This window comes from Patagioenas fasciata, chromosome 20 (assembly GCF_037038585.1).
Source record: "Patagioenas fasciata isolate bPatFas1 chromosome 20, bPatFas1.hap1, whole genome shotgun sequence".
Lineage (NCBI taxonomy): Eukaryota > Metazoa > Chordata > Aves > Columbiformes > Columbidae > Patagioenas > Patagioenas fasciata.
The window spans coordinates 8,686,627-8,713,656 of record NC_092539.1 but is presented as its reverse complement, the minus strand read 5'-3'; the positions used below and the strand labels follow the sequence as shown (position 1 = coordinate 8,713,656).

Here is a 27,030-nt window from a genome sequence, read left to right as displayed (position 1 = left end):
GTTATAGTAGCAGCAGTTCTGTTTGCATTTGTAGATTTGCTTCGGGATATAGGCTGTGTTGGTCTATTATTTGGAAGTGTGTGTGTTTTTAACAGTGCTTATGTTTGTTGATGCTCTTATGGTGGGGGGGGTGTAAATTCATATTCTGTTTTTATTGTGTACATTAGATAATTTTTCTTGTTGTTTTCAGCAGTTGGCAATGTTACGAAATGCACTAACCAGTGCAAACTACATCAGGTTGTGGGGTTTGTTGATGGATCTTTTCTATGTTTTTGCCACTTACTACTACAGCTTGCATTGGCGGCGTTCTATTTTTATTGTGGCTCCTAGTAGTTGTTGCGTAATAAATGTGAGAGCCCATTACCCAATGCAAACCGCGATTTAAAAATAAAAAGAGGGGGGGAGAAGAGCAAGGCAGCTCCTGCAGTTGTGATTTACAACTCGGTCCCACGCGTAGGTTCCAGTCGCGGAGCTGAGCGGGACCCGCACCTCTCCAGCCGCACTTCCAAGGGCTCTTGTACCTTTAGAACCCGAGAGGAGCGACGGCGGGCGGGGAAGGGAAGTCGGATTTTCCCCGGCAATGTCCGCCCGGTGGGGGGGACCCGCCAGCCGCCGCTTCCCCGCGGGATTTTATCGCGGTTCTCACCCGCCAAACCAAGCGAGGCGCTTTCCGCACCGGGGGGAGCGTCTTTACCGGCCTCGCCCCCGCTGCCCGGGGCATCACCCCTCCTGCTGTTTCTCTCCCCTGCCCGCCGGTCCGGGGAGGGAGCGAGGGTTCGGGGTGGGGGGGAACGGGACCTGCCGGCTTCTGGGACTTGTAGTCCGGGGCCCGTTGGCCGCTTCTCCCCCGGCCCGGCCCGGGACTACCGGCCCCACATGGCCTTGCGCCCCGGCGCATGAGCTCTTGGGCGCCTTAGCGCATCTATTATACTGCCTTGCCGAGGATAAAAAGAAGAGCAACTGGAGGGACTATAAGGCAAACGTTGCTGGAGCTGCCGGGGCAAAGTAATCTATTTAATCTTTCCCTTTATTTGTTAGATGCTTGGGTGTGCGTTGCTAGCACTGGGCCATGGTTTCTGGAGGGAGTGGGGGGGGCCGGGGAAGAAGGGGGAGGAAAGCAAAACCCACTTGGGAAAGGCCAATGCTGATATTTATTTATTTTCCCCCCCCTCCTACTCCTCTCTTCTTGTGCTCCTTCTTCTTACGAGAGCCCCGCGTCGCTTCCCCGCAGCCTTTTGTGCTCCCGCGACAATGCAACAAAGCGCGGCGGGGCTGGCTGCAGCCTGCCCATTGATTTCCTCCCGGCCCCGCCGCTCCTGCCCACCCTTTTCTTCTTCTTCTTCTTCTGCCGCTTCTTCTCCATCTTCTACTCCCCCCTCCCCTTCTCACCGAGCGCCCCAAGACGGCCGGGGCGCAGCCCCGCTGAATCCCGCTCCCCTTACGCAGGAGGGTTGTGGGGTTTTTTTTCTTTCTTTCTTTCCTTTTATTTTTGGTTGTTTTTCTTCTTCTTCCCCCTCTCTCGCTCGCTTTCCCCTCGCTCGCTTTCTCTGCCCGCCATCTTTTTGAAGGGGAAAAATTAGGGGCGAGGAAAAGGAGGGCTGAAAGCGCCCTTAAAAAAAAAAGGAGAAGAAGAAAGAATGAAAAAAGAGGGGGGAAGTACAAAGAAAAAAAAAAAGGGGGGGGCTGGAACTAGGCAGCATCAAACCTCCGAGTCCCGGCTCCGCGCCCCGTGTCCGGCTCCGCGCCCCGAGCGCGGCCGCGCTCGGGGCGCGGAGCCGGACACGGGGCGCGGAACCGGGACTCGGAGCGCTGGGCTGGTCCCGGCAATTTCCCTCCTTCCCCGCCGCCAACTGGGTCGCTGGTTTGAGCTGGAAAATAAGGTCTGAGCGGGCTGCATACGGTGCGGTGAAAAGTGCGTTGTCCGTATGTGTGTGTGTATATACACGGAGCGCTCGTGTCAATACGTGGTGTTTACCGAACTCTTCGCAAATAAACGGAAACCGAGGGTTCGTCGGCTAAACTTGATACGCTTTATAGGTGTAAAAAGAAACGCGGGTCGCAGGCTTATATATAGAAGTGTCGCGCTATAAATAATGCTCCCGATAATAAAATGCAAAACTTCGAAACTCAAGTCGTACTTTTCCTCCGTTTATATTGCTTGTTTCCTTTTTGCACCTCCCAGGGCGCTGGCGATAAAGCATTATTTGTAGCCTGCTTGGTTTCACTTTCAAACAAAGCTGCAGTGTTCAGGTCGCAGATCTGCGCGCGTCTTTAAACTACCTGTTTCAGACTTGCAGAGTATTAATAGGGAATGTGTTTCCTACAGAAATTACTTGTGACAACGTGGAGCGTGCATTCCGTAAGGTTCACATGGAGTGTTCCGTGACGTTCTGTAGTGTGGAAATACCTTTCTGTTGATGTCTTCGGGAATCAAAAGTTACTAAAATAAACTTTTTTGGATAAGCAAATATCATGTCTTCGCTAATACTTTGAACTTATATGTATACATGTATGTATATATATGTATGTGTATATATATATGTTTTTTTTTAACATCTTAAGTTTCCTGATAGTAGTAAACAGTAGGTTAAGGAGTAATGCAATTAGCAAACCACACCTGCTGCTCCTCGTTGGGAACTGAAGTTTTTTTTAATATGCTTATTAGTGTTTTTAATGTGTTCACTCTGTGTATGTGTGCTGAGAGGGTGTCTCTAAATTGAACTGGAAATATAGAGCTGAAACTCTTTAATTCACACAGTGATATGGTATTAGAGGACTTGGTGACTACAGTATGGGTGAGAAGTGCAGAGTAAATATGCAACAGTCAAAACAAACAAGAAATCCCCAAAGCAGTTTGTTGCTTTACCAGTAAAAACCACTGATCTGTATTGCTTACAACTGCCCAGCCACTTGAGTGTACTGTAAATGCAAAGTCCTGCCTCCTGATCTGCGATCACAGCTCGAGCTGCTGTGTGTCTTTATTTTGTTAGCACAGAAGTTTATGGGGTTTTTAGTAATATACTGGGAGACTCCTGCTGAAACAGAGTAACTCCTGACCTCAAAGCCTTCCTTTTTGGAAAGAATAAATGTTTAGTGTGTCTGTTGCTTTCTTTTTAATCCACACTGGTTAAAAATACTCATGCATGTATTTAGCGCTTTGAGACAATGCTTAATAAAAGGGTTGGGCAGAGGGTAACAGTCTTATTCAGTGTTAAGCATAAACTTGGTTGCAATATTGTTTTGTGTGCTCAGTGCTGAGACAGTAGCTATTCCAGTGAGGTGCTTTTTAGTTTTAGTGACCTATGCATGCAGAGTTTAAATTAAGAAAGAGTGCACGTGCAATGTAAAGTGTCTTAAGGTTTGTTCTCAAAACTGACTTTGGAGTGTTTGCTTCATTCAAATAAAAACTGGGCTCCATTGCTTTTGGAAATAAAACTTTGGTCATTGAAGCACTGAGGGTGCTTTAAACAAACTTTAGTTCTTGTCATTTAAAAAAAAAATATTTAGAAGAACAGCATATTAAAGCAGTGTGATGTTCCAGCTCAGCAAGCATGCTGGGCAGCAGCGCTCTTGCACGGTGTGGCTCTAGGGCTGGTTTTGTTGGTGTCTGCAAATGCAAGTACTTCAGTAGCTTCATAGCTGGTGCTTCTTTGCACTGTGACTGCACTGGGTACAACAGCTTAAATCATGGTTCTTGATAATATTGCAAAATGCTTCTTTCCTGAGTTAACAACCATGTGCTTAAAAATTTACCCACCCGTCATCTCCTAAAATGGTGGGGAGTCTAATGGAGGTTTTTGGTGTCCACAAACCATGTGTGCAGGCCGGGGATCCTGCCTGACCTGAGAGTCTCTTCCCCTGGAGCTGAAGGCAGCGCACACAGATGAATCAGTTTGTCCTGGTGAAGGCTGAGGCTTCGCGTAGTATTTACCAGGGCATCTTTTAATTGGTACACATTCTGAAAGATGCGGTTTAATATTTCCTTTGTAACTTGGGGGAGGCACTGGTGCAGTGTTTGTTGGTTTCCAGCCAAGCCCTGCTGCACTCCTAGAATCTCCCTGGAGTGATCTGGGAGCCTGATCGCTCTCGTTGACAGCACAAACAACTCGGGAGTCAAATCCCTGTCCTCAGCAGCAGCTCAGTGATGTAGTGAGGTCTTGTGTTTCAAAGGCTTAATTACTTTTACAAAATATATTACTCTCTCTCTACTTTGGTAAGCTATCAGGTGCTTTCAGCGCAGACAGAACTGCACTTCGCTAAATAAATGAACAAAGAGCGTTTTGCATCTCAGTCTTGTTGATCGTTTCTCTTTAATCTTTGTTGTTCCTTCTTTGCTAATTTGCAAAATTCATTAATCCACAGTGGGTTTCCCAATCATTACCACGAAGCGTATGTTTTGTTTTGTTGGGTGTGCTGTGGTGTGTGTTTTGTTGTGTGTTTGTTTTTTTTTTTAAATTGCCACATTATTCTTCAGTAATAGCCCAGAACACCATTGTAAGTAATGGAGTTCTGGGAATTAGTAAGGAGCCATTGTTCGCTGTGCTGCTCACTGAGCTGTCAGGACATTTTGGAAGGATGTGTGTATCTTGAGCTTTTCATACCACGGTATCTCACTGCGGCATTAGTGTGTTTTTGTCAATCATTAGTGCTTGTTGGAGGTGAACAGCTTTCTTTGGGGCATGCTAACTCTTTAACCCACTTGTTGCTAAAACCAACACTGGAAAGATTTACATTCTTCTGGAGAACAATGCAGAAATTCACTTTAATGTGCGTTTTTTTTTCTGCTAATCCTTATTCCTCCTCCTATTCTTACTGATAAGATACTGAAGAAACATTTGCTTCTATTTTGGATTCCTCTCACACCTTTTAAGGCCGCAGTCTCTTTGCAGCTTGAGTCTGATAAGACAACTCTGTCGTGTCTGGAAGTATTTCAGCAACATGGATAACCTGGGCAGAGAAGATTTGTTTGGGACCAGGGCTTGACATTCTCCTCTCCACCGGGAATACAACAGGTGCAGCAAAGACAACCTGAGGTGAAATTGGGGGACCAATCTGGAACAAAATGCCGTGGCTGAACTAGCTTCAGACTTTGAGAATCTGACTCAGTTCTGGTTGACACTGGTCTGCTTTCGGACTGATCCTGCTTGTTCCTCTCTTACCTTTAAAAGGGAGAAGCAGAAACGGAGAAGAACTGCAGTTTTCCTTCCTGGCACTGGGAGCTTTTCCGCTCCTGAAGTTTACACTTGGAGCACTTCACTGATACAGCCCTGCTGATAATCTTGCGGAAGACTTCATTCACTGGCATAAATATAAAACCAGAGATGCACTTTGTGTGTCTAAGTCACAAGTCATAACCAAACCAGATCTGTATTGAAGGAAAGACACATTTTTCCTTGTGTAACTCTGCCTTTACAACTGCTCAACTTATCCTTGGGTAGCATTACAGAAGGCGCCTCGTTGGAGATCTCACTTTCTCGCAACTCATCAATATCGTCACTCCAAGATAAATCTGTTTTCTAAAACTGCACCAGTCAATATGTTTGGCTATAGGCGAGTTCGGAGTTCACGGTCTTGTGCTGTTTTGCTGGGATGGGATGTAGGATGTAGCAGCCTTTTTGCTTCCCAGGTCTGGTTTAGGACCTGTGCTGCACTGTGGGCTATAGTGAAACTGATAATGCTGAGCACATGTGTGTTCTGTACTGTACGTGCAGGAATTGTGTGTGGGTATAGTGGAGAATGCTGTTCCTTATTGGAAAGCATTGCCTTTTTGCAGCTCTTATGTTGGGGCTACAGTTCTGTTTAGGGTCTGTGATACAGCATTGAACTGTAGTCCGTGTTACTCTGGGTGTGCGGGGGAGCCCGCTTTTGGCTGTATTAGGCAGTGGGGAGCACTTTCCCCTCTTCCCCAAAATTAGCAGCCTCCCCTCCCTGGTTAGGGAGGGATAATGGACTCTAAGATCCAAATTTTTCCCTTTCTTTCAGACTGTTTGGGAGTTTAAATCAGATGCATAAACTCAGGCAGTGGAAACTGTGCTGATGCCCTCTCAGGGAGTGACAGCAGCTTTGCCATCACAGTTTATTCACACCTTAGCTGACCTGCAACTTCTTTGCATAGCTGAGCAAATTCATGGATCTACGCAACCGTAGCAAAATCAGCGAGGCACTTCTCATCTGAAATATTACAACACAGCCTTCTGCACTTGTTTGCCTGTGTTCGCTTTAAGGTAACACATGGAGTTATTCCGCAACAACACACTTGTTCAAAGACAGGGCACTTATGTTGGTTTGTAAACAGATAAAGCTGTAGGTGCCACCTGTCTAAGGGAACATGCATAGGGGATGAGTAGTAGTTACAAATGGAAGGCTACTGCAGCGTAGTAACGACAGTTCAGCTGCAGTAATTAACTGTGGGCGGGTGTACTTACTCTGCCCCATTACCATGTATAATGTTACTATGGCTCAGCTAACAAGCAGTATATTTATGTCATAGTAATTCAATCACTTTCATTTCGTTGTTCATCCCCTTAAACTGACTTGATTGCCATGTATTGATTTAGGTAGACTTTGTGGGGGAGAGTTGCTGTGCTGTAGTTGTAAACCCAGAGCATCATTTAAACCAGTGGCAGCTCATCAGTTCTTACTACACTTGTAATGCTTTTTGTCCAAAACAAACCCCAAACCTGTTCTTTTTCAAAATAGTAGCTTTAATCATTTTAATATATAAAAATAATTTTTAAATTTGAGTAGGAGAAAGTGTTAAAGCACAAGAAGCGCACAGGGAGGGGTCTGTTGATGGAGGAGGGTATTTAATGAATCACTTTGATTCTACTATGTACTGTGAAGTGCTTCTGTTATCACAACATAGGGACCTGTGTCTGTTTATTAGAAGTCTGACTTCTCTTGTCAATGTTTGCATGGAGCTGCCTCTATGGATAACATCTGTAGCACTTGTAAGTTATATTAATAATGCTGATATGTGGCCATGCAGTTCTGATGGTGTAAGGGAGAACTGAAGTGTAGGTTATTAGGTACACAGAGCAGAAAACAATCCTTTGAAGAGGTAATACATAGAAATAAAGTGCTATTTGCAAGGGCTCTGTATTTTATGCTGTGCTTGCAATACTTTTTGTACTTAGTTTCATTAAGAGGAGGTGATCTTCCTGTTATGTGTGGCCTTTTGAATTCAGTTGGAAGGGCAATTTGGCTGTATCTAAACCACTCCCTTTAACAGGTGTTGTGAAGGACCTCTCAGGTGTTGTAGTTTGTTTTAGAAACATGTTTGAAGAGGGCTGTAGTGCAGGGAAAGGCATAAAGGAGTTTTAGCTTTGCAGTTTCTTTAAATGACAGTTAGCATTGTACTTAGTAAAGAACAGTTAAGTGTTTCCAGAAACATAACTGATGGTATTTGAATGCTTTGTAAATATGTATTTCTCTGCGTGTTCTGTTTTGTTGTGTTTTTCTGTAAAATTTAGTATAACCGTAACACTGACAAGGAATTAACGAATAAATGCACGGGAATTGTAGATGGTAGTGGAAATATTCATATCCCCGTTTTACAAGTGGGGAGATGGTAAGCTCATAGCATGGGGTGTGAGATCTGAGCTGAGGTGTCAGCATCCTGGTTTGTAGCTCTTTTTTTTGTAATTCTTTGCTGGTATAGGAGAAGCTTGGAGATGCTCAGCCCATCAGGGAAGTATTTGAGCTTTTTCAGTTTGTTCTGGGTTTTATTTCCACCTTTTCTTCAAAATTCTTTGTGTCCAATAATTTATCTTTTTGGAAATTACAGCTCAGAAAAAGAAACAATCATGACGAAACCTGTTGTGGAAAGACTGTGTAATTTATTCACTATATACTGAATCAAAACTGAGTTTTTTCTTATGCTGTAAAAGTACACAGAGCACCGTACACTGATTAAAAAGGGGAAGGGCAGACTGTCTTTTTCAGAACATACATTTTTAACTGTACAGATCACATCCTTTAAAAAGCAGGAGAAGAGAGAACCCTGAGAGGGTGTAGACGTACAATAATCCCATTAGGAGTTCTGAAGCCTGTGTGGGTGTTGCCATATTGTACTTTAAGGGGTGTACCTAAATGCTTCTGTTGTGCATGTATCATCTGAAATTTGGGTCTGTGCCAGAGTAGGTTGGGGGGTTTTTGTTTGTTTGTTTTTTAAGTAATTTAATGTGGTTTGTTGACCTGAAATTGTCAGAACTGATTTCTGGAGTCACAGGGTGAATGGGCAGTAGTTTCATGGGTTGGATAAGTCATGCTTTGGAGAAGATAGTCTGTAAAGTAATAGATTAACTGAAGGAGAACTAGGAGACTGAGCCTTGAAGGAGTTGGGTTGTGATTTTTTTGTTGTTTTGTTTTTATTTTTAAAATCTTTCCATCTTGCCAGTTGGTGCCTCTTTCCTGGCCTGTCTAGACTGCTCACTCTGTTTTTTCTCCCTTCCTTGGCCAACTTTCATGTAAACATGGAGATTCCTCTTCTTGACTAGGCTATGGTTGTTTTCATGGTGCTTTAGGAAACGTGATGAAAGGGGACAACATCTCCATGCTCTTGCACACCTTATGCCTATACAATGGGATTTCTCTAGCTGGGATCACGTTCCGCAGCAATCGTGCGGTGTGAGGATGTATCTTCAGGGCTGGGTAACGTTGACTAGATCAGCTATCACAGCCATTGTAACCACAACAATGCGAACACCCGCAAGTCTGATCAGTCGGAAAAGACTTTCCAGCCCCAGATCTGTAGCACTGAACCTCCCTTGTCATTTTGTGTCTCCCCAATGGACAGCTAGAAAAGGGTTCGACCCAAGTAGAGGGGCCAAAGAGTGTGGAGAGCTTGAGTTTGTTTCTGTTGTTGTCTAAACCTTACTTGCAAAGAGATTTATCTTGATTGTCCAATTAGTTGTATCTTGTAGGTGTTAAGTCTACAAAACCCTCTGTGGAGAGGTGTTGAGCTGCAGAAGCTGTGCAACTTATCGAGAGGGGAAAATTGCTTAGTGTTTTGCAGGATCGGGCTTGAGGTGGTTGCTGAATCACAGAGGAGGACTGAGTTGCTGTCTGTGTTGTGGTTTATACCACGTTTCCAAAGCACCTTCAGCCATGGTCCTGCACCCCAAGGTCCCCCATCCACGCTGGGAGCTCCTCTGGTGTGTGGCCATGTGCCAGCACCTTCTCAGTGCTTCCTTCTTGCCTGATGTCCAGGGCTGTGGGGCTTCTGCTGTCCATGGGCTCTTGGGGGACTGCAGTAGCCCCTACAAGTGCTAGAAATTGCCAGTTAAGCATTTGGTGTGTTGCAGCGCACTAGATAAGAGGGAGCATATGCTCAGAAGCAGGTTCACCTTCTGTCATTTCTCTGTAAACCTTGCCTGCCTGCTATCTGACTCTCTGCTGATGAGATGTTATGGGTTCAGTCCTGTGGGTCATGCAAGGTGATTTCATTGCGTCTCCACCTTTCCCCTCTGGGAAGAAATGGCACGAGCAGACTCCGGCCCAGGCATGTGACTCTCCAAATGCTTTCCTTTCCTTTCTGTGCCAAATCTCTGTTATGAAAATAAAGGCTGAAACAGCCCAACAGTACTTTGTTTTTCCATTGCCATAAAGGTACAATTGGTGTATCTTGTGAGAGTCACTACCACTAGCGTTTTCCTGTGAAGCACCTACCTATTCCCATCTTGTTGATTTGACTTTGTCTTCCCAGTGTGTTGACATACAAGCCACGAGCTGCTTTACATACTCTGAAACCTGTTCATGGATGCTTATTTCCACTGCTACAACTAAGCGTTTGTTCACATTTTCATTATAGGTCACCCAGTTAATTTGCTGAAGTACTTCCTGGAAGATTATTTGAAAGTGCAGTTCACTTTCTTTCAGAAATCTTAGTCCAATCCTTACTGCAGAGTCGTGTCTCAAAGCTGGCTGAACTCCTCCAGTCAGGAATCCAACACAGAGTAAGCTCTTTAACCACTCACACTTTTCTTTCCTACTGTTGACAAAACTGTAACACAAAACCAACGTATGTCCAAATTAAAATTTGCTTCTGTGTTTTCAGAGGGCCACAAAAAGTAGAGCTGGAAGAAATGTTCAGAGGTCATTCTATCCTCCATCTGAAACAAGATGATCCATACTTAATCTATTACTGAGGCCGGGTATTTAGACTGTTCTCAAAAGCAAATTCAAAGCTATGGAAATGAACTTATTATAGGGTGAAACATCACTCCCTGCGCTTGAAACTGCAGCCTCTAGAAAGCAGTTGAGCCCCATATGATGTGTGTGTTGCAGGGAGTATGCGACGTGCATCTGAATTCTTGCTCAGGCTTGCTCAGAAGGTGCTTCCTGTGGCATTAGCAACTCAGTGGAGAGAAATACTCTGGCTTGTAATTATCAAAAAGACCATAATTTTATTTGAGGTGCCCATAATAGTGCTTATGAAAGTCCACAGTGCCTCTGTAATCATGATAAAGGGACTTTTGGGTACCCCTGAGTTTGAAAGCATGATGCGAGACATCTTAAGGCAGCCTGATTTGCAGGGAGCACTAGGTATCAGAACTGGAGGCCCTTGGAAGTACCAGTTACTTCTAGCTGATTCTTTCCTACTGGTAGGAACCCACAGGCTCCTTACTGAGGAAAACACCTGCTCGTATAATAGCCAAGGAGAGACCAAGGGTGGGAAATCCATCTGCATAATCTGATGAGCATTAAATTAACCAAGTCAAAAGCCAAGGAACTGACTTAATCTTCTGTGATCTTTTTCCCTCCCTCGTGCAGGGGTAAATTAAGGACACAGTTGCACCTCCCAGTCTCAGGATGTTATTTGGGCTGTACTCAAAATAATAGGCATGAAAAGACAATCTCTGGTGTGTGGAATTAATGATTTGAGAGACAATAAGGACAGCTGAATGAACTCTCAGAGTGCGAAGTTGCACTGTGCCATAGAGACACTTATAAGCCAAATTCCCCTTTCCCGCAGTGACACCAAATGCAAAGGCTTCGTCCCCAAGTCTTGAGAGGGTGGCATATTGCGTATGGCATGTGTGGTGTGCTAAGGCAATGTTGGCTGATGAAACAACTCATCTGTCCTCGAGTCTTGGTCTCAATTCACACATCCCTTGAGTTTGCAGAGAACATCCCTACTGACATGGAGTTTGTAGGTAGTGAAAGCTGAAGTTCTGTTTCTGTATGGGACTGTGGACAGAAAGGAGGGCAGAGTAGAAGGAAGAGGACATCCACCAGCTTTGTGTCCTTCTGAGCAGCGTGAAGGAGTGGTGGTGTAGCCCTCAGTAGAACGAAATTGGTACAACTACCCTCAATTCACAATCTCTGACACCAAGGTTGTGTTGAGGGGTAGTAGCAGTGCACTAAACCTTCTGCTGCAAGAAAGTCCGGGCAAGATGGTCATGGGCCTGCTGCTTCTCTTAGGCGAGGAGTAGCATATGGTGGCAAATCTGACCAAGCTTCCAGCGATCGCTGCTGTTGGAAGGGAAAAGGGGAGCATCAGCTGGCTGGCTAATGAAGCGGGTTCAGGGCACTTGTGAGCACTTGAGGTGGGAACACAGGGTCTCACTGTGTGTCTGCAGAGTGCAAAGTGCTGAGGGACCTTGGTCTCTGCTCAGGCTCCATGTGCTACTGTAATGTAAATAATAATGTGGAGATAAAGATGAGGTCAAGGAACACCTCTTAAACTTGATCATTTTCCCTGATGAGAAGATTTATATTGCTGTTTCTGGCTGGGCTGGAGTTGTGCCAGTTTTTGATCAGTGTCCAAGTAACCATGCAGAAATACTATAGCAAGAGGGGAAAAAAAAAAAAAGATTTGCTGGGCTCACATGCCAACATAAAGCTTGCTACCTTCTAATTTTGCAATCAAAACAAATACCATCCTGTACTGCACAGACAGCAGCACGGGAGTGAGCCAGCCGTTAAATGTTCGGCATTGCCAAGGGAAGTGGCAGGGCCGTTAGCTGAAGCAGCAGGCTTGCTGGCACAGCGCACGTTTTGTGGGGCTTTATAGCTTCTTTTAAAACAGTATCCACCACTGCAGACAGTCTGTGGGCTGCATCAGCTGAGTAAAATGTTATTCAGCCTGTATAGGGAATTATTAGCATGTTTTCTCCGTGCCGGCTGTCTCTCCACTGACTGACCTGTGGAAGCAACTCGGTGAAAGAAAAGTTTAAAAATAAAATAAATAAATCATTCCAAACTACTTGGGTTTTTTTGATGACTGGTTTGGTTGAGGGATGAGCCAAACCTCATAGCTTTCCTGGATACCATACTGAGGTGGTAACTTAGCACAAAAGGACAGGATTAAACTTCAGAGAAGCAAGATTTGAGAGTTTTAGTTATTGTCTCAGACTGGGATGAGTAAGGAGGAGAAATGCACAATGTGGGAAGCAGTGTACACTCCTCATATATGACAGCAAAAGAGTGTACTTTAAATTTGTAATGACAAAACTGTACATATGCAGCCAGAAAAATCAAGAATAGCTTCTGTTACATGAACATTACAGATCTGAGAAACAGGATAAGTAGTAATTTTAAAATGTAAATGTATGAAGTTATTACTCCAGGGCTAAAAAGTCCAGCCCTCACTGGAAGATGCACATGTCTGTGCCACGACTGCTTTTGGCAATCTGTGTTCCAGGCTTGGCCAGTACCTTGTACAGTGATGTGCTGGTTCACAACTGGGCTCCCTAATGGTTTAAATAATTATTGATACTGATGCAATTTCAGTAGATGCTGAAGTGCTTAAACTAGAGCTGTGTATTTTGATTCTGCTTGTAGTTACAGGACAATTTGTGTGAGCTTGCTTGGTTTTGTTTGTGAGTCTACTTAAGTGCTGCGTTGGATGATTTGTATGGTAGGTTGGGATGTCAGATGGTCGTGCCTCTCACTTTCTGCATGTGATAAATGAGGTCTGACTCCTAGTAGCTATCTCGGGCAGGGCCATGGCCTCTCTGAATGCATGTCGTACACGTTTGGACATTTCCACACATTTGCACCGAAAGCTTCCAGATTCCTCATAATTCTGCTTTTTACTTTCTTAAAAATATTATTATTTTGAAACTTTAGAAGTGAAGGAGTGGATATAGAAGCAAATTTTTAGTTTTAAAAATTATAGAATGATCTCACATCAAAGCAGCAAATGATGAGGAAGCTGATAGACCGAGGGTTGAAGGGGTGCAATGGGGCTCATGCACATTAAAGGTCTATTTCTGCCAGAAACAGACACTTCTAGTGCTGTAGGTAGCCCAGGTAGCTATTCCTGTTTTTCAGCTGCAGGATTCAGCATTTAAATGGTGGCATTGCTGAGAGGTTTGGGGTTTGTCACCAGTTTTGGTTGTAATAACCAATGAGTTGGAGCACGCGAGTTAGAGCTGTCAGAGCGCTGGTTGGGTTGGCCATCATGATTCTGCCCCTCCTACTTTTGGTAATGTTCCTAATTAAAATCCTTTCTGAGTTGTGTCACTGACGTCTACATGCTTCTGCTATATGGACTGTACAAGTCTTGTTGAAGCTTGATGGTGAAAACATGCTTGTGAAGAGGCAGCGCAGGTCCCAGGGAGTTTACAGGCTGGCTGGGTGGAGCGGATGAAGGCAGAAAGGAGCTGCAGCTGTCTCTGGCACAGATGAGGAGCCGTGGTGTGAAGATGCTGAACGCCTTGGCTAAGGTCAGAGAGGGAGTTGGGGAGAAGCAGGAGCTAGATCTGTGTTTTTTGAATTACAGTTCTGGGATTTAGTAAGAAATAATTGAAAAAAATCCTTATCAAATGGAGTTTGAGAACCAGGAGGACATCAGGAAATTCAAGTTACAAGAGAATAGTTGTATCTAACCTTAGGTTATTTAAAGGGAAGACTTAAGTTACACTATGTAGTTCCAGCCTTGTGACTGAAATGCTCTGTAGCAGCAGAAATTGCTCTCTGTGGGTGTTCTGTTTCCTGTCAATCCTTGCACTGGATTCAGTTTGTTGATCAAGAAGACAGCAAACAAAATGCTTCAGTGGTGGCCACCAGGGACCTGCAGTCAGTGTTGCGTACACTCAGATGATGGATGTTGCTCAAAGGCTTTGGGGTCTGAAATCCGTGCAGAGAGCTGCCCAGAAGGAGACTGAGTGAAACTTCCCAATTGTCGATTTTTTCTTCTTCTTTTTAATTCTTTGTCTGTTTACCCCCCTTGATCTGAAGATTACGTTTTGTAATACTTCTGGTGCTGCTTTGAATTGATGGAACACCAGGAGAAAATGCTTCCCCAGTTGCAAATCTGAAAACATGAGTAACATCCTAGTTTTGAAATTCCTTGCCCAGAAGGTGCCAGAATCCCTCTTTGCTGCTTGGTGATCACCCTGCCTGCCGACAGCAGCATGACCAGATGAGAGGGCTGGGGAGCAGAGATGAGTTCTTTTGGATATGCTAAGCTGGGATCTTGACTTATCAAAGAATAGTGACCAGAGGCCTGATTCTGGATCTATCCTTATGCCATGTATGTGGTACAAGAAAGTCCTGCTGTCATCTTTGCTTTTTCTGTGTCCTTGGGATATAATGGCTGGCCTGTGAAATTCAAATGTCTCCACTATCTCGGCAAGCCTGAGAAGACCAATATTTGAACATCCCTCTCTGCTGCAGATCTGTTTCTGTTTGTACACATCTATTTTTCTAAAATTCCCCCAAATTAGGTATGTGTTTACTTCTTGCTATTATCTAATCAGCAACTCAAAGAGCATGTTGATGTTCTATATTTAGTCCAGATATTCAGTAGAGATGATTAGGGATGTCTGAAATAAGAGGTTTTTTGTTTTTCCCTAGGATGTCTTACTGCTCTCTCCTTCCTGTGTTACTGCAGCTCTTGTCTCTGCTCATGTTTCTCAGTGCAACCAAGAAGCACATGTCAGTGAGAGTATGTGTGGCTTCCTGAATGTGTTTGAAATAATTCTCCTCTAGAAAGTGGTTGTGGTCTGTTTGCCATGAGAAGAGTAGCTGCAGTTCCGATGTGAATTGAAATATCAAATTATTATGGAAGATGACACAGCAAAGCTGTTTACCATATGGTAAACAAGACACAGTGATACTAGACCACTTTTTCCCTGGAGTTTGCTTGGGGAAAAAAATAAAATACAATAATGCAATTTGTGTATTTTTCTGTGTTTCATATGTGCCTTTGACAGCATGACAGTACTCTTGGCCAGGTCATGGCGTATAATATTCATTATTATTTACATTGAGCCTGTTATCTTGACACTTCCATACAAAACTGAGGCCTCGGTCAGGTACATGTAGTAAGGAACATAGTGAGACACTTTTGAGATTCAAAGTGCAGATCACTTCAAGTTAGGATGTTTCTGATGAAATCTTTAGTTTACAAGTGTTCACAGCACCTCCCAGTGCCCATTATTTCATTTCTCTGGTCTGAGGTCCCCTGACATCTGTCAGCCGCTCTTGATTGTGAGATTTTAGACTAACCATTGCAGCAGTGCAGAGACTTGTAAGCTGACTCAGTGCCAGCCCGCATGGATCTAGAGGCAAAGCAGCTGTGTTTATGTAGAGCTGCGAGCTATGGGTTTATTAGCTTGGGTCAGTGCATTCGTTGGAGTCCCTGCATCACATCCTAGCTGTTCCCTGACTGTATTCTTACGCTGCCCCATGTGTTTTCATGAAGATGCTCTCTAAGCCAAATAAAGCAAAAACCAGTCCTGTGGAGCTTGCTGACTCTCTGCTGGATTTGAATTTAGGACTTGCTGTTCCACTCTTTCTTGGGTTTTGAACTGTGCCCATCATCAATATAAAGTGTGTTTGAGGGAACAAAGCAGATGGGGTAAAGAACCTGTGTTAAGACACTTCTGCTATTGATAGTGTTCGAACATGCCTACTAGAAGTATCTGTATTTACACATTGTCCTCTTCCTCTCATTTGATCTAGGTTGTATGGTTGGACCCTGGAAATGGGATGTCAGTCCCGTTCAGGGAGCATAAAGGAAGAAAGAAAATCTCCCAGCTGCTGTGACAGCGAGTGAGAGCAAGAGCAGGAAAATGTCGACAGTCACGTCAGCAATCCAGGCTCCGCAGGGCCCTGTGAACCCACCGCCTCCGGAGGTCACTAATCCTAACAAGCCTGGCCGGAAGACCAACCAATTGCAATATATGCAAAATGTTGTGGTGAAGACCTTGTGGAAGCATCAGTTTGCTTGGCCTTTCTACCAGCCTGTTGATGCAATTAAATTGAATTTGCCAGTATGTATCTGTCACCTTCTGCTCAGTATTCTGTTCTCAGAAAGCTCTGTGTTGGTGAGATCAGTTTTCTGATCGCTAGATCAGAATGGTTAGGTTGCTTTTGGGGAATTTCCTTGGATGCTCTTAAGACTCACTGAATAAGAAGATGATGTCTTTCAGAGCTGGAGAGTTGCAGGTCTCTGAAGGAGGAAACTGGCTCTCACTTAAGAGCAGGCAGACAAGCTGTCTTAGAGCAACTGAAGTGTAGTGCTTTGTTTGTAGCTTATATCTGTTTAGTTTTATGTGTTTTCACTGCTTGTCCCACCTCTGTTCAGTTTGAGAGAGTCTTAAAGCCCACCCCCTTCTGAGCATTTGGCATTGGGCTTGATGTAACTTGTGTTTTCTATAGACTTTCCTGGATTTGCCACTGACTTCAGTGTTGAGGAAGACCGGATAAGCTAATTACCAGGGATACTTTGGAGCTAGATATTTTCAAGTGCTCTACTGGAAGTAGCAAGAACAGAACAGTTGCTTTTACCCATTTGTGCCTTGTGACATATATATATACACACACACCATGTCTCTGTCAGACAAGATATAGCCCAGTTATTCGTGAATGGCCAGAGTTTGCTGAGCTGCTTTCTTCCAAGGAACAGAGCCACATGCTCTTTGCCTCTTCAAAGGGGTCCTGTGGGTGTAAAAACTCAGCAGTGGAGGCAAAACCCCCACCCACCCACTACACTTAAATACAGACACTATCTCCTGTCCACCCTCCTGTCTGCTCAGCCGGGCAGCCCACTGCAAATTAACTCTGGCTGCTTTGAGCAAGAGGGTTGCAATGTAGGGTTTGAGGGAGCGTGGTTCTGGGATCTAAATTCACAGAGAGTTCCAGCTACAGCAGGTTGTAACTCAATTTTATGGACTGCATCGGGAGTCTTTTGAACTCTGTAATGTTGATGGGTGCTATTTAAAGTGCTAGCCGAAAGGATAAAACGCTTAACACCTGCATAATATTTCTCTAGGTCTGTGCTCCTTTGTGTCTTCCTTCTTGTGGATTTAGTTTCTCTGTGAAGCGTTTTGAGGTGGTTTTATGGTAGGTTACCAGGAAGTTTAAAGGAGGAATCAGCTGGAAGAGTAGTTGTTCTCCACGTGGTGTCTTGGGCTGGGCTCAGAGTGGCCGGTGTTTGTTCATGGCTTCATGTGCACGTGCGGCAGAAGGACTTGCTGCACTTCTCCACAATGAGAAAACTACAGCCTACAATTGTGCATGCCCGGGGCGTCTCCAGGTTAATCACAGCCTCTACAGGTGATTGAGACCAGCCCAGAGAGAAACTGGGTTAACACGCAGAAGCCTTTTAAGGGCTGAAACACCTGAGACTAAAACTTTTAGCGCAGTCTTAGCCTGTGCTGGCACTGAAACTTCTTTAGGTGCCAGAGGCAGCCTTTTAAAAAGGGAGGCAGAAGCACTGTTTCCCAAATTGCAGCAAGTCCACTGTTAAACTGAACACCTGCCAAGGCTAGTGCTGACCCTCCTGCCGCAAATTCTGGTCCTAGTTGAGCGTGAAGCTCATTACTGCAGTGTTAATTTATCTGTCAAGTGTGGCACAGTCCAAAGTGGTTCCTACAACCTCATAAAGGGTATCAAGGCTGCAAACGGCTCCCAGGGAGAGCTGCTCAGAAAGCATCTTTTCCTCTACATGTTACTCTTAGTGCCTTCCCACTCCCAGCTGTATTTATAAGAAACTGGTAAAGCCCAAATAGCCATTTGTATGTGAGTTTGAGCATCTGTTGGGGGAGTTGCGGAACAAATTCTGGTGCTTTGTAATCAAGTTCATAGTGATGATAGACTAAAAATCTACAATTTAGAAAATAAAGGAAAGCGGAGGTTATGTTTGATTTGCACAAAAATTTGGGGATGTTTTTTGGGAGGGGGAATGAGGAGAAACTGGGACGAGAGTGAGATGTGAAGAACACTTTGGGTATCAGGGGAAATAACATCTTTCCTGTTTCTCCAACAGGATTATCACAAAATAATAAAAAACCCCATGGACATGGGGACGATCAAGAAGCGCCTGGAACATAACTATTACTGGAGTGCCAGTGAATGTATGCAGGATTTCAACACCATGTTTACAAACTGTTACATTTATAACAAGGTAAAAAGCCCAGAAAAGCCTTTCTTTAGCTGGTGCGCTGCCTAGAAAAGTCCCACCTCCAATTGTTAGAGTGCAGGTTTTGAACAGGACCAGCCTGCTCTGCTCTGGGTCCTCCTTGCAAGGATTTGAAATGCCACTAATTGCAACCACGTTACTTGGAAATGCACAAAGCTGTCTTTGTGCTCTGCCTTTCTTCCCCCAGACTAGTTAAAATGGCAAATCTGCCTTTTCATTATAGGTAGATTTCTGCTTTGGGGCTAGGCAGCAGGTTTTTACTACTTTTATTTTCAGTTAGGAATTCTTTAAGATGAGCTACAGTTTATGCAGTGCTTTGCAGGTGCTCTGTGCAGCATTAGTGCTCTGTGTTACGCTGGCTGTCTAGCAGTAAATAGTATCTCTTGGCAGCAGAGAGAAGTTCGGAACATACACCTCTGTTCTCTGCCTATGTCTCGTCTATACTTGCACACCTTTAGATAGCTTATTATTGTTTTGGGTTTGGCTTGTTTGCAGTTTTGTTAGGTTGTTAAAAGCCTCTATTCTTTGTATTATGTTCTCTACAGTGGTTTGTCATCGTTGACCCATGCTGGAGAAACAAGCTGAAATAAACAGATTAATTAGTTTGAGCCACAGAGTATGTGTTTACACACTTGGACCTGCTGGCAAGGAGGGGAGGACAGCTCATCTGTTCCAGTTTGCTGCTTCCACACTGATGTGCGGGGTGCTAGTTAGCAGGCTCCTACTGGGAATCCTGAGAACTCTCTGGATGCAGCCTACTTAGAGGCTGTAATTATTGCATGCTAGACCAGGACAGGAGAGTAGCATTGCAAGGAGGGAGAGAAGCTGATCAGTTTATTGTCAGAGCTTGGGTACTATAATTTATTTGAAGAGTGTTGATCGTTGAGGTTTGCTTCTAAGATGTGCATGATACAACATGGGCTTGTATTTGTCTTTTTTGCAGCCCACAGATGACATCGTTCTTATGGCCCAAGCCCTGGAGAAGATATTTCTGCAAAAGGTTGCCCAGATGCCTCAAGAAGAGGTTGAATTATTACCCCCAGTTCCTAAAGGCAAAGGTCGCAAGCCTTCGGCGGGCACACAGAGCACAGGTATCAACCCAGTCTGGTGACAGTAAATGTTGGGAGCTTGTTGCTGAAGCCTGACCCACCTTCCAAGCTGCATGGCTTTGCAGATGGTGAAGCTGGGAAGGGAGCATGTAGTCTAACTGTTAAAGCAGTGCCAAACAGAGCTACAGCTTCATCCAAACTCACAGATGTTTGTGATGATGTGTCTTTTGAGCATGCTTTGATAAAAGCTGCTATAAAAACATAGAGGAGTATTGCTCCTTGGTTATTAGTTAATCAGGTTTTTCCCCTTACTTTTACACTAGTAGGCACCTCCTTGACAGTATGAATCTAGCAGACACATTTGCCTGGCTCTCAGGAGGCTTGTGCTGTACTCACACCTCTGTTTCTGTCATTGTATGACTTGTGGCAAATCAGAAGCGCTTTGGACTTTTGGGCGTTTAGCTGGCAATAGGAGAGTGGTTGTTACCGTTTGTCATACGTAGTTAAAACACTCTCAAATTGAGTTCTGTGTGGGACAGCCGGTGTCCAAAGGAGCCGTGTCCCTCCATTCCCTCTACTGCTGAGTGCAAAGTAGCTCTGAGAGCACGAGAGGGGTGAAAACTCTCCCAGAGCAACACATTCCATGCGCAAAGCTTGAAATGCTTTGCTTGCACATGGCTGGCCTAGAACTTGTGGTACAAAAACTTAAGTCAGTGATTCCTCCCTGGGAGCCGATTGCACAGTCCAATGACACCAGTGTCACTTTGTTCCTAATGTCTTGTCAGCACTTGTAACCACCAGTACATTGCAGCGCATTTTCCCTTTGTCGTTTGAAAGGAGCGCAGCAAGCAGTGGCCGTGTCTTCCGTCTCCCCGCCGGCCCCGTTCCAGAACGTTCCTCCAGCCATGTCACAGACGCCTGTCATTGCCGCCACCCCCGTGCCAACCATCACCGCTAATGTCCCGCCTGTCACTGCCCCTCCTGCCGCTGCTCCCCCTCCACCTGCCGCTCCGATAATGCCCGTGGTGCCTCCTACGCCACCGGTAGTCAAGGTAAATGGAGAACTCAACCCCTTCCTCTTCAGAAAGCAATGTGGCCCAGCAGTGCTTTATTTTTGTCCCCTCATTGCTGGTTATGTACATTCCTTCTCTTCACATTTGACTCCTTGCCTCTCTGGCCATCATTGTCCCTTTGGGGTGTGCTCAGACAAGTGCTTGCTATTATGTCTGAGAGGGCTGAGAAAGTTTTGGCAGTTGTACCTCACCTGAGCTGAGGTGAAATCACCCGTAATTGCTCCAGGCTCTTTTCTGACCATGGCCTTAGCCAGTACTTGATGCTCCATGAACCAGAAGGCTGTTGGAGCTTTCCCCCATTTTGGACCACGTAGCTCAAAGTATCTCTTCCCTCTAACTGACCCCATGATTTCACTGGTACTATTAATTTAAGGTTTGTGGACTCCAGCACTAGGAATGTCCCTCTCTGCCATAAACCAGTTCAAGACAAGCCTGTCACTCCTGTTGGAGGAGACTGATGTTGCCTGAAGGTTTTGGGTGCATTAGTTCTGTCTTCCTTACTCAGTAATCTTTTGGGATTGGTGTTTTGCTTATTTACTATGTTAATTTATGGGTAAATTAAAACATTGCTCTAAATAATTGGAATTTTCCGAGCAAGCTGTGTTTCGCTTTAAAAATGATGAAAGCATAGCTCAGAGAAAGCTGTGTTTTTTCTAAACTGGGAAATTAACTGCAATAGTATTGGTGTTTTCTGATGTGAGGTTGCATGGACCAGTGGAGTCATAGAATTGTTTTGCTTATTTAACCCTAGAACGTGGGAATTATTAGAGAAATTGTGAGTCAAATCTTCTTGCAGCTAAGCTGTCCTCTTCAGGAGCCTGTCCGTACTTCAGTTTCTGTCCAAACAACTTGCTTCTGAGAATTAATTTAACTTTGAAACTCAAAGGTGAAGCCAGAAGTGAGTTTGCCAAATACACGCTGCAAAATTAATCTTGCTTGGGATTTACTTAAGATTTCCCTTAGATTTCCCTAAGGAACTTTTTCCCCTTTCTCTCTCTTCAGCAAAATAAATCCTTCATAGGAGCACGAGAGAGCTGACTGGACAGTCACAGCTTGAATTTATGTGAGATGGGTTTTATTTGCTTAAGGCGAAATCATTAAATCCTTGCTTTTGTCCATATAAGCAATCTACCTTTGCATACCCACTAAATACAAGTGAGTGAGGGCTTATGGGTCTTTGGTGATTAATATGCTTTGGTTCAGAACTTATAGCCTGATCCTGCCACTGGGGACTCAGACATGTGGTTAAGTTACTGACACTTACTAAGTCACGATGCATCACCTGAGCTGCAGTAATCGACCGGGCGCACTCCTTTCCCTTGGCAAACATGAGGTAAGAGTCCTTAGTTTAAATCTCAGTGAAATACATAGAGCTAACACATTTTGCATCGTGTTTGGGGTTGGGTTGGAGATGTGCAATGGCTGGTTACTGTGGCTCAGATGACGTGTAGTAATACATCGTGTTGTAGTCACTGAACTGCGTGTTGAAGCCTCTAGTCACAAGTCCCATTTATCCCAGTGAAGTAATTGTATTTTCTGTCAGAGGACAGGCAGATCTCAAAAAATAACGATGGATTGTGCTGGGCTTCTGCTAGCATAGCGTGAGAGCTGGGCACGTACTGACGAAATCTGTCCATCTGCTGTTTCAGAAAAAGGGAGTGAAGCGGAAAGCAGACACGACAACCCCCACCACCTCTGCGATCACTGCCAGCCGAAGCGAGTCTCCCACAACCCTCTCGGACCCCAAACAGGCCAAAATCATTGCTCGACGGGAGAGCGGCGGCCGACCCATCAAACCACCAAAGAAGGACCTCGAAGATGGAGAGGTCCCCCAGCATGCAGGGAAGAAGGGCAAACTCTCTGAGCACCTCAAGTACTGTGACAGCATTCTCAAGGAGATGCTCTCCAAGAAGCATGCAGCCTATGCATGGCCCTTTTACAAGCCTGTTGACGCAGAGGCCTTGGAATTACATGACTATCACGATATTATCAAACACCCCATGGATCTCAGTACTGTTAAAGTACGTCTGCATTTACCACCTCTTTTACAGGGTGTCACAGCCCTCTGGTTGCAGAGGACTGGCTCCTTCTGGGGGAGGGGGAAGGGACAGGGGTGGAAAACTGAACCTGTTTGGATATCATCTGGATATTTTTATATTTTGCTTCCTTCCCCTCTCCTTTTTTTCCCATAACCTGGGACGTCTTTTTTTTTCTGCCCTGCAAAGCAGACTGTATGATGGCATCCTCTCCTCTTTGTGGATAGTCCGGCTGTTTAAACTTGTATCCTTGGGATTGTGTTGCACTCTGAGAAGAAGAGGTGCTGTATTTCATAGGATTCAATTGATAGTATCCCATTTCCAGAAACTGCTGCCTGTCTACTTGTTGGCATGATGTGTGGTCCCGATAGGCTTACACTGAGCAATTCCAACTGCAACGTGATGATCACCTGGTACTCGGGGAGGGGAGGAAACACTGTGATGCTTGTGTGGTTCATGCCTGGCTCTTCAAGAGCTTAGCTTAGTATGGCCTGATATTCAAGGTGTTTCTCTCAGTAGGCTGGGAGGTTTCTCTGAATCCCTCCTAAATATCAATGGAGCAAAGCTGTGTGGTTTTTTTTCTAGTTCTCATCTTCTGCTTGTCAGCTGGCCATTGGAACTGGTGGTGGTGGAGGTGAGACTTTCTTCTATGTGCAGGGAGTATTTCTGCTGGCTGTCGCTGGCACACCAAAGGTGTTTTGCTGCCACTTGAGTGTCTGGGATTGTCTTAAATGCCCAGGTGACAAAAGGGCAGCTGCGTTCGTGATTCTTTTCATGTTCTTTGGCAAATATGACGTACCTGGAAGCGGCGTGCTGTGCTCTGATGTGCTGTGCCATTCAGCTGTGGTGGTGCAGGGGTTTACTGCAGATGGGGGATGCAGGTGCACAAGTCGTACAAAACAGGGGCCTGCAACCACTTGGCAAACAGACAATTTCTTTAAACCTGGGTCTTTTAAATGCAAATGGAATCTAGTGTTAGCTGCTTTTTCCTTTTGGTAGGAGTAAGTGGAGCTAAGGTTTCATACAGAGTAGTAACAAACACATAAAATCAGTTAAGTTCTAGAAATTCTGTGAACTATTCTCTAAACCCAAGTCATTCAGTCCCAAACAGCACGAGGAATGGACAAAAGTGAGAGCAGAAAAATAAAGCAACAATGTGCAAGTATTTAATTCCTGATACTTATCCTCACTACACTAGGAAACAACACTATAAGTTCATGAAGAGTGAATTCTGTATCTATTCTCTATCAGTTGGACTTTTAAATCAAGAGTAGGTGTTGTAGTAACTGTAAATACCTGTCTTGCTGTAGGAATTGCCAAATTCATGCCTGGTGTTAGCAGAAAGTCACAGGTTGTGATCTTTTCTACCCTTTCAGATTCTCAGGGTGTGCTGGTTTGACTGAAATGAAGCTTCTTTTCTTAATGCAGTGAGAAACTTCTCTTTTTCATAGCCAGCACAGTCATTGTTTTGCATTTAGTTTGAGAATAAGAAGATAGCACCCTGGGAGAGGGTTAATGTTTTCTTCAACTCCCCAGTGTTTGGGATTTGATATGGAAAGAATGTGAGAACTCATTGATGTCTTGGTGGTTGTCTGGGAGACCAAGGACGACTTTGCCTGTCTGACTCCAGATGCAAGTTGGCAAAATTCATGCCCGCTGTTAGCAGGAAGTCAGAGTTAGGTGGTCATGATATTTTCTGCCCTTTCAGATTTACAGGACAAATATACCCAAGCAGTACATAGAAATATATGCTTAAGGTACTCCTGTAATTGTAACTTGGTTGCTTGTTGACTCGTGCCGTTTCTTTCCATATTTACATCAGTTTCTGATCCAGCAAACCCTTTTTCTAAATGACTCTATTTTCTAATAGAATGTGGGCCCTGGCAGATTTATATAGTACTATTTAGAAAAAGAAAACAACCCAAATTTAGACTCTTAAAGTGTTTAAACTGTTATGGAACAATATCAACTTCTTTGGTTGTCTGGTGTTTGTTTGCTTGCTTGTTTTAAAAAGCAGAAACTCTGGATGTTATTTAGGAACTAATAAGCGTGATCAAACTGCTGTTCTCTTAGAGAAATGTGATTTTTTTAGGCTGTTCTGAGCTGTCTCCAGGATGCATGCGTCCTCCCTGTGGTTACTACAAATGTCTTTTGCTTATGGATTTTTCCCCTTTCCCTTTTGGCTTGTTTGTTTGCAGAAAAAAATGGACAGTCGTGAATACCAGGATGCACAAGGTTTTGCAGCAGATATTCGGTTAATGTTCTCTAATTGTTACAAGTACAATCCTCCAGACCACGAAGTGGTAGCGATGGCCAGGAAGCTCCAGGTAAAGGTGTTGGCAAATGCAACTTCCAGAGTACGTTTAGTTCAGCTATGAGGTGTCAGTTTGGAGATCCAAGTGTGGATCTGCTCTTAGCACCAGCAAGGGAGAGAGAGTTGGTGATTGCTCCAGACCTTGGAAGGAGCCACGTTCTCTGCTGCAGAACTCTTGTGCTCATCACATGGCACAGTGCAATGCCACGTTCTGCTCCAAAAATGTTATAATTGTCGCTGTATAAAGTAATGGGATAATTTTCTTGGGCTTATGGAATATTCTTGCCCATCTGTACAGTATTATTTATTTGTACGCCAGCTCGTGTAGTGCAGCAAGACCCTGACCCATAGTGGGGTGTCTGGTGTGTTTAAAAGGCCAAAGTGTGGTCTTGGTGGTGGAGGCTCCTTTCATCACCAGTTTTTCCTCCCTCTTTGTAGGACGTCTTTGAGATGAGGTTTGCAAAGATGCCCGATGAGCCTGCAGAGGCCCCACCTCCGCCTCCACCAACAGCACCAGTGGTGAGCAAAAGCACAGAGAGCAGCCACAGCAGCGAGGAGAGCTCTTCTGACTCGGACAGCTCGGACTCGGAAGAAGAGCGAGCGACTCGTCTGGCAGAGCTCCAGGAGCAGGTATTGCAGTGGCCAAGCTGTGTGTGTCTGAGCAGTAGAAAGGGCAGAGCAAGAGGAAGGGTTTAATTTTGTTCTTAAAAATCCCATCTAGGCCAGGATGCAGCAAAGCAATCTGCTTTCTGCCGGCTAAAGCGGAAATACGCTCAGCTGTGAAATAAGTGCGTGTTTGATGTGATGTTAATTTTCTTTGAGAGAGCCATTCTTGGTGCTGATGGTCTCTGCTTCCTTCTGGGATCCCAGTGCATGAATGAAGGTGCACACAATGCCAGGGATCTTGGAAGAACAGAGACCCCCATTTTATATGTGAGCTCAGGCGTAACAAAATTTGGCACAAGCTTCCTGTGCGATATTGTCCTTCAGTACCCCGTCTCTACAAGTGAGCTGTTCTGACTGTTGTGGTTGCAAATGCCTACGTCATGGCCTTTCTTATTATGCAGATGCTATGGCGCTTTTGTGTGCTACCGTAATATAACAAAGCACTAATAAAATAGCTTATCTGGTGTCTCAAAGCAAGCTGGTAGGAGAGCCACAAAGTGAACCCAGGATTTCAGAGACCAAGTTGTCAGGACTCTAGATGGAGCTATTAAGCTTAATTTCTATTTGCCCCTATAAAACAAGAACACATTTTCATTTGGGTCAACTTCTGTGTACTTGCACTGCATTTTTTTTAAAGAATTTCAAATCAAAGTAAGTCTCCTGAGATCAATCACTAGACTGCTTGATCGATGGCTTTGGAATGTGCTTACACATCAGGATATAGAGGAAGATTATGTGGAGGCATCAGCTCTCTTGCCTTGAACTTGGGTTAATTTTTTCCCTGTTCTCCCCCAGCTAAAGGCCGTCCATGAGCAGCTAGCTGCTTTGTCACAAGCGCCAGTGAACAAACCAAAGAAAAAAAAAGAGAAGAAGGAAAAAGAGAAGAAAAAGAAAGATAAAGAGAAGGAAAAAGAAAAGCACAAAGTAAAAGCTGAGGAAGATAAGAAACCCAAGGTGGCTCAACCACCGAAACAAACCCAGCAGAAGAAAGCCCCAGCAAAGAAAGCAAACAGCACAACCACAGCGAACAGGTAAGAACCTTCTGCACATTGTCTTAAAGGGGATGCCAAGAGCTTCCAGCCCAGTTTTTCTGTCCCCATTGGATTCCTGGTGAAGCTCAGTTGTCACAGCAGTTGAATCGTGTCCCTATTCCCAGATAATTCCAGGGAGTCTTTAAGTTAGAGCTGGCAGTGGAATAGTCATAATTGCACTGTCCGTCTCTCTTAGAGTCCCTGTCTGATCACTCTCAGATAAGGATTTGTTTTTTGCCTTTTGTGCAGCCAGCACGAATGTGCCATTTCATTGCTGTCCCCCTGCTGCTACATGGGCTTGTTGTCATGCCTTATGGGGCTAAAATGTAATAGGAGTAGAACAGCTGACGTCAGATTTCTGAACTTTTTCAGAAGTTGTGGTGCTGTTTAAGCCATCTGGCTAGAGGTTCAAAGCCAAGAGCAGTGGGATGTTTGTTCCAAGGCGGGGTAGAAAAAAGGAGTTATTGCATTTATATATCCGTGAA

The 27,030-nt window shown here is 44.6% G+C and overlaps 1 protein-coding gene across 7 annotated transcripts in view; it reads left to right on the top strand.

Moving 5' to 3' along the window:
• The window catches only part of BRD3 (bromodomain containing 3), a 42,021-nt gene that overhangs the window by 7,343 nt on the left and 7,648 nt on the right, over positions 1-27,030 (top strand). For 4 of the 7 annotated variants that reach the window (XM_071817488.1, XM_065853650.2, XM_065853653.2 and 1 more), the window contains exons 3-10: positions 15,916-16,226; positions 18,224-18,361; positions 19,320-19,467; positions 20,263-20,477; positions 22,148-22,519; positions 24,733-24,861; positions 25,287-25,478; positions 26,310-26,545. In XM_071817488.1, coding sequence (XP_071673589.1) covers positions 16,026-16,226; positions 18,224-18,361; positions 19,320-19,467; positions 20,263-20,477; positions 22,148-22,519; positions 24,733-24,861; positions 25,287-25,478; positions 26,310-26,545 — 1,631 coding nt within the window. In that variant the 5' untranslated portion in view covers positions 15,916-16,025. Of the gene's footprint in view, positions 1-896; positions 1,006-9,811; positions 9,957-15,915; positions 16,227-18,223; positions 18,362-19,319; positions 19,468-20,262; positions 20,478-22,147; positions 22,520-24,732; positions 24,862-25,286; positions 25,479-26,309; positions 26,546-27,030 lie in introns of those variants that run through there. The other 3 variants (XM_065853651.2, XM_071817489.1, XM_065853649.2) reach the window with 3 other exon arrangements.